The 7500-nt window shown below is 46.3% G+C and overlaps 1 protein-coding gene across 1 annotated transcript in view; it reads left to right on the top strand.

Moving 5' to 3' along the window:
- Positions 1 to 1184: 1184 nt before the first annotated feature.
- The window catches only part of LOC146221779 (diacylglycerol kinase eta-like), a 16482-nt gene continuing 10166 nt past the window's right edge, over positions 1185 to 7500 (top strand). Inside the window, exon 1 of the mRNA XM_084692073.1 lies at positions 1185 to 1373. Coding sequence (XP_084548199.1) covers positions 1185 to 1373 — 189 coding nt within the window. The remainder of the gene's footprint in view (positions 1374 to 7500) is intronic.

The following is a 7500-nucleotide window of genomic DNA, read 5'->3' as shown; positions in this document are numbered from 1 at the left end:
ATTGAAATCCTCGTTTCTCTTCCGCGTCTTCCCTTGCGCGTTTATTAACAATCTCAATTGAATAAACGAGCGGACGTGCTCGCTCGTGAACTAACCCGACGCGCGCGACAGCCTGTTGTGCATTGACAAAAACGTTGAAGGTTATAGAAATATAGGCTTTAATGATTAGGCTACTCGGCTAACTTAAACACCGCGGTTAACGCATGCACCGCTACGGCTACATCTCATTCGGAGTATTTTCTTTAATTTTGCAAGAGTGTGCAATGATTGAGAGGTATTATATGCCCCTGGAACATTAGAACGCTGAAACCAAGGAAACAGGCGAACACACACTCAAGAGCGAGTCGTTCGGAGCGACTGTTGGGCAGGCGTCCACGCGGAGACAAATATGGTTGTCTTTTATGAATTATGAACGGCTTCAATTTATGACTTGACATGTGTCAGGACCAAAACTCTGCAAATGCTACCGTGATAAACAATATGAGTGTGCTCGCGTGTGTGTACGGTTGATGACGGTTGAGTGAGGCAGCTCTCTGGATGTAAGGGATTTATTTTCATATAGCCTAGGCCATTGGGCCTAATTAATTTAATTAATGACACTGTTAGCATTAGGCTAGGTCTATCAAAAATGAATAGACTTCGACTAGGCTATGTAATTCCCACTGACATCGACAACCTTACCTCATCTTCTGTCCAGACTAGTCTGGTGAACTGCATAGACAAACTAGTCAAATTCACTAAAGACTCTAAAGGCATCCCTCTCTCCCTCTCTTTTGACCACAGCAAGAATAGTTGACGGCCATTTACGATAAACGAAAGAGTGAGTGAGAGAGAAAGAGAGAGAGAGAGAGAGAGAGAGAGGGAGAGAGAGAGAGGGAGAGAGAGGGAGAGCGAAAGAGCGAGAGAGCGAGAAAACGGAACAAGCCAGAAAAAGTTATTAACAGCAAAACACCGTCATTTTCTCAGCGAGAGTAGAATAGCGATTGGGTCAAAAGTTGCAAGTTCGTTCACTAAACATTTTCTGTTCTGTTTTCTTTTCATCACTTGACCTTATCAGATTCCGCAGAACTTGAAGTCGACTTTGGACACAAGAACGAACTTGGGGCAAGAGAGCGAGAGAGAAAGAGAGAGAGAAAGAGAGAGAGACAGTTGTCGGTCTTTCGCGCAAGTACGCCCTCGTCTCTATGGCTTCCAAACTAAACCCCAACGTTTTGTACGTGGGAGAACCGCGGGAGTCCCTCACGTCACAGGAATCTGACCGTCTAGGGCTTCCCGAGACCGGGGAGGAATCGTCCGACAGTGACGGTGAACAGGAGGAGACCTCCCACAAGCTGATACGGAAGGTCTCCACCTCTGGACAGATCCGTGCCAAGGTAGGGTTTCCGGTGTTCGTCCGGTTGTGGTGTGACGTTTTTTCACTCAATGAAACGTTTTTTTTTTTGTGTGTGTGTGTATTTGTTACATTGCGTCACCAAAGATAGATAAAGTTATTGCGCGGGCTTCCCGTATAGGTGCATGAACACGTCAGTGAAAACTTCCTATTCCTCGATTCTTAAAGTTCTCGCGCAAGCCTGCGTGGTAGGCGTGCGATAATATTGAGAAGCGGGCGGCCTACTAGCACTGTCTGATATCTGGTGACATCATTTAGGCCTACTGCAGTTCTGATTTAAGACAGAGAAAAATACTTCTTACACTACACAGTAAAGGCTTGAATTATCAACAGGTGAGCATTGATTCTCGGTTGATTTTAGTGTAATTAACTGTCCTTGAGACAAACTCACACTCACACACACACACACTGAAGTTGTGGGGTCACACAGACACAAACAGAGCATGCTTGTCTGAAATGTCGTAGACGCCTAATGACAGAGGATCGATTGGCTGCCGCAGGTCAGCACCACCTGCAGCTGTCACCCTGCGTTGTCACGGTGACGCCGTCTCCCTGTTTGTCCATATGACATCACGTCTGATTGGAGAATCAACGAGGAAGTGAGGTCCTTGTGGACAAAGTACAGGCCTGCAAACTCTACTTTCTGAGATGAGGTGACTTCAGAGCAGACAACGGCAGTATTGATCCGTCACATAACGATCCATCTTATAATCAATCAATGGCACCATGTGGTTGATAGGGCAAATCATGTGACCGTTTATAGTTTATTAGCTGTGGTGGGCTAGACAAGCAACTTCTGTAGCATCTGTCTCATACCCAATAATGCTTTGCAGAGAAATGAAAAATATAATAATAACAAAATAGAAAAAAAGACACATTTAATTTTGCATATATATATATATATATATAATATATTCTATTTTGTTACACACACACACATATATATATATATTTATATATATTTATATATATAAATATAATATATATATATATATATATATATATATATATATATATATATATATGCTGTCTATGATTGGTTTATGTCTGCCTGCAGCCATGTGATTTAGATTAACCTAGTCATCCAGGATTAGGATTATTAGCTGTCCAAGTGGATTATTGTTGCATCACAATAGCTGTGTATGCATGTGAGGTACCTAACTGGATTTGTTTGTGTCAGTGTGTGTTTTTTTTGGTATGTGTATGAGTGTGTGTTTCTGTGTGTGTCTGTGTGAGCGTGTGTTTTTGTGTGTGTGTGTACATATGAGTGTGTATTTCTGTGTGAGTGTATGTTTCGGTGGAGTGCATACCGTGTGCATGTGTGTGTGTGTGTTTGTGTGTGCGCTCCGTAGCACAGAGCTAAGTGTAATGAAGTGACACGTCATGGTGTTCTGACCCTGCTGGTCCATGCTGGTGTACCGTGCCTGGAAGTCCCTGGAGATTGGACATCTGTATTATGGGTATATGAGCTATTTTCATGTATGATGATATATCTAATTGATAAATGCTGCTGGTTATACACACACACATATATTTTGGGGGTTTTAGAGGGTGGAGGTGGGTGTAGTCAGTCAAAGGTGGAAGGAAGGAGAGATGGTCTTTTGAAGGATGAAAAGGATGGAGGAGGGGTGGAGGTGGAGGGATGTAGGTGGAGGGATGGAGGGTGAACAGGTGAACTCTCCCTTTCTCCTCTCTCCTTCTATCTCTCTTTCTCATTTTCTCCCTCCCTCCCTCCCTCCCTCCCTCCCTCCCTCCCTCCCTCCCTCCCTCCCTCCCTCCCTCCCTCCCTCCCTCCCTCCCTCCCTCCCTCCCTCCCTCCCTCCCTCCCTCCCTCACTCCCTCCCTCACTCCCTCTCTCCCTTTCTCCCTCTCTTTCTTACGTATAAGGTTTCTGATATTTTCCTCTCTGTCTCTGTTTACTGCTACACACTACACTGTTTGCTTTAGACAAGCTGGTGAGGTAGAAGGTTACACACAAACACACACACAAACACACACACGCAAACACACACACACTAACACACACACAGAAAAGGGCAGAACCTTAGATAATTAGGGTTCTCTCCACATGCTGTTGGGTCATAACAGAATCTCTCTCTCCCCCCTCTCTCTTTCTCTCTCTCCCTTTTCGCCTATCTCTCTCTCTCTCTCTCTCTCTCTCTCTCTCTCTCTCTCTCGCCATACTCTATCATCTGGGGGTGTATAATGTGGGAGTAGGGAGAATGATGTGCTTGTGTCTGTATGCTTGTGTGTGTGTCTGCTTGTGTGTGTGTATGCTTGTGTGTGTATGCTTGTTTGTGTGTGTATGCTTGTGTGTGTGTGTATGCTTGTGTGTGTGTGTATGCTTGTGTGTGTGTTGATGCAGTCCATTTAGAGATGGCTTCAGGAGTGTGTGGGAAGAAGCAACCTGTGGGGCGATTGACTGTGTGTGTGTGTGTGTGTGTGTGTGTGTGCAGGAAGAGAAGGAGTTTATGGAGAGAGATATGGCAGTGGTCTCTCCCTGGTGATGTTACAGGTTATTGATTGCCAGCGACTGTTCTCATCCTGGATAAATATGATACTAATCACCTGTAACCTGAATCTTTGCACAAGCACACACACACACACACACACACACACACACACACACATAACTAGGACCCTCATCTGTGTCTGGTCTATGACAACTAGAATCTTGCAATCTATTTATTGATTGGCTAGCCTGTCCCTGTGGCACCATCAACAGGCCAATAAGGAGACTCGATACTGAAATGTGCCGGGAAACTGTGATGGGTATTCCTCCTCCACTTGCCTTCCCTTTGTCATCTGTCGATCCTTTTCTTTTCTTTTGGTTCTTACCTTTCCTGATTACAAAGCTGTTGCCTCTCTCCTCCTCTCCTCCTCTCCTCCTCTCCTTTGTGCTGCTAAAATACCAATTATCTCAGCATCTTCCATCATCTAAATGACAGTCAGAGAGAAGGGTGGAGGGATGGTGGAGGGAGGTAGGGAGGGTGGAGGGAGGGAGGGAGGGAGGAGGGAGGGTGGAGGGAGGGTGGAGGGAGGGAAGGAGGGTGGAGGGAGGATGGAGGGAGGGAGAGAGGGTGGAGGGAGAGAGGGTGGAGGGAGGGTGAAGGGGGGGATGGTGGGAGGGTGGTGGAAGGATGGTGGAGGGAGGGTGGAGGGAGGGAGAAGGGATGGTGGATGTAGGGAGGGAGGGAGAGAGGGTGGAGGGAGAGAGGGTGGAGGGAGGGTGGTGGGATGGGAGCACTGAGGGAGGGACATGCTGGATGCGTGTGATGGCAAGTCTCTTGCTGTTTCAGCTGTCTCTCTCCCTCTCTCTCTCTCTCTCTCTCTCTCTCTCTCTCTCTCTCTCTCTCTCTCTCTCTCTCTCTCTCTCTCTCTCTCTCTCTCTCTCTCTCTCTCTATGTCTCTATCAGCCTGATACTGTTACTCAATAAGGAGAATGTGCTAATGTGTGTGTGTGTGAGTGAGAGAGAGAGTGTGTGGGGTGTATATTAATAAGTGTGTGTGCATGTGTTTGATAATGTGAAGTGTGTGTGTGTGAGTGTGTGAGCTTGTGAGATTATGTGTGTGCATATATGTGTGTAAGCATGTGTGTGCGTGTAGGTGTAACAGAGATAAATGGGGCCATCGCCCAGGTCACCATCCGTCCTGTTAGATCCTGTCTGGTTGCTAATGGAGACGGATCATCCTATCAGAATACCTCATCCCTCAGTTCTGATGACCAGCGCCAGGAATACCGGAACTTTACGATGACTATCACACACACAGACACACGTTCTATACCTTCTTTGTGTGTGTGTGTTTCAGGTTTCAGATCTCCATTTTGGGAGGAGTCATTTATACAATATGAACAAAAACAATAGAAGGAACCCATTTCATACTTTTGATTCTTCCTCTCTCTCTCTCTCTCTCTCTCTCTCTCTCTCTCTTCTGCATCTCTCTCTCTCTCTCTCTCTCTCTCTCTCTCTCTCTGTCTCTGTCTCTCTCTCTCTCTCTCTCTCTCTCTCTCTCTCTCTCTCTCTCTCTCTCTCTCTCTCTCTTCTGCATCTCTCTCTCTCTCTCTCTCTCTCTCTCTCTCTCTCTCTCTCTCTCTCTCTCTCTCTCTCTCTCTCTCTCTCTCTCTCTCTCTCTCTCTGTCTCTCTCTCTCTGTCTCTCTCTCTCTCTCTCTCTCTCTCTCTCTCTCTCTCTCTCTCTCTGTGTTTCTCTCTGTGTCTGTCTGTCGGTCTGTCTGTCTGTCTGTCTCTCTCTCTCTCTCTCTCTCTCTCTCTCTCTCTCTCTCTCTCTTCTGCATCTCTCTCTCTCTCTCTCTCTCTCTCTCTCTCTCTCTCTCTCTCTCTCTCTCACTCACTCTCACTCTCTGTATGAGAACAGAAATAGAGCTATTCTGGGTTTTCTTCAGTCTCTTGAAACAGGAAGCTGTAGAGACAGCAACCGCAACAGGCACACTCACACACACACACACACACTCACTCACACACACACACATACACACACACACATTCTGTCCTTAGATTCTATAGTTTCACTATCATGTTACAGGGTTGAATCGGTTCATGTAAATGTGAAGTATGGCTCTTGTAGGCCAATCCTGTGTGTAAGTGTGTGTGTGTGTGTGTGTAAGAGACTGAATGGATGACTCACTCTTCCCCACACCTATCTCCCTCCATCCCTAAGTGCCTCAATGAGTATAAGTGTGTGTTTAAGTGTTTGTGTGTGTGCGTGCGTGTAATTATTTGTGTGAGTAAGTGTGTGTGTGTGTTGCATTTGACAAACACCCTTGTGCTTCTGTGATCAGACCCATCACTGATGACAAGGAAGAAAAAGGGGAGAGAGAGAGGGAGAGGGTGGGAGAGAGAGAGAGTTAGGGAAAGAGAAAGAGAGAGAGAGATTTGTTGAGGTTAAATAGGCCTCAATTGTTTCAAGTTGATTCCCATGAACTGACCTAAATGAATCCTCATTAAATGTGATGGATTTGAATCATGAACAAAGCAGATTCAAATGTAGTTGAACACAACAGAGCGAAAAAGAGACCCTCATAGTCGTTAACCTTGAGATTGTAATCTCTCTTTTGATGAGGTCAGAGGTTGGGGGTCATGGCGACCTGGTGGCAGTTGGTGGTTGGTTCTATTTTGGAATTAGCCAGAAATAGAACAGTTACTGGAAGAAGAACATCAGGTTGTTGCCAGGTTACGGACAATGGCAGTCTTCAGAAGGATGTGGTGAAGAGTGAACTAGTTTCTTGGTAAAACGCTACTGTGTGTGTCTATATGTGTATGTGTGTGTGCTTGTGTATGCTTGTGTGTGTTAGGTTGTGTGTGTGTGCTTGTGTGTGTCAGGTCCTGTGTGTGTGTGCGCATGCAGGGGGGCTATATTTTGCTGTTGTTGAGTTCTGAGGAAAGGCTGCTTTTGCAACTTTGCTTCCTGAAAGAGAGAGAGAGAGAGACAGAGAGAAAGAGAGAGAGAGTGGAAGGGAGAGAGAGAGTTAGAGAGAGGGTGGGGGGAGAGAGAGAGAGAGAGGGGGGGGAGAGAGAGAGAGAGAGAGGGGGGGAGAGGGAAAACTAACACAACAAAACAGTAATCAGATAGGACTGTAAAGAAAGACGTGAGGAGTGAAAAGAGAAGTGTGTGTGTGTATGTGTGTGTGTTGTTCTTTGTATTCCTAACCTACTTAAGTAAGTAGGTGTCTGTGAGAACAGTTATTGTTTTCTGCATGACCTGTGTGTGGTTCTGCTTCCTGGTACAAGGATTCCTAATGGGTGGGTCGAATTGAGACAGACAGACAGGAGGCAGAGAGACAGACAGGCAGGAGGCAGACAGACAGACAGACAGACAGACAGACAGACAGACAGACAGACAGACAGACAGACAGACAGACAGACAGACAGACAGACAGACAGACAGACAGACAGACAGACAGACAGACAGACCAACAGACAGGAGGCAGACAGACAGACAGACAGGAGGCAGACAGACAGACAGACAGACAGGAGACAGACAGACCAACAGACAGGAGGCAGACAGACAGACAGGAGTCAGACAGACCAACAGACAGGAGGCAGACAGACAGACAGACCAACAGACAGGAGGCAGACAGACAGACAGGAGA

This window comes from Hypomesus nipponensis, chromosome 25, assembly GCF_054491055.1.
Source record: "Hypomesus nipponensis isolate SF chromosome 25, ASM5449105v1, whole genome shotgun sequence".
Lineage (NCBI taxonomy): Eukaryota > Metazoa > Chordata > Actinopteri > Osmeriformes > Osmeridae > Hypomesus > Hypomesus nipponensis.
This window is presented reverse-complemented; position numbering and strand designations above follow the sequence as displayed.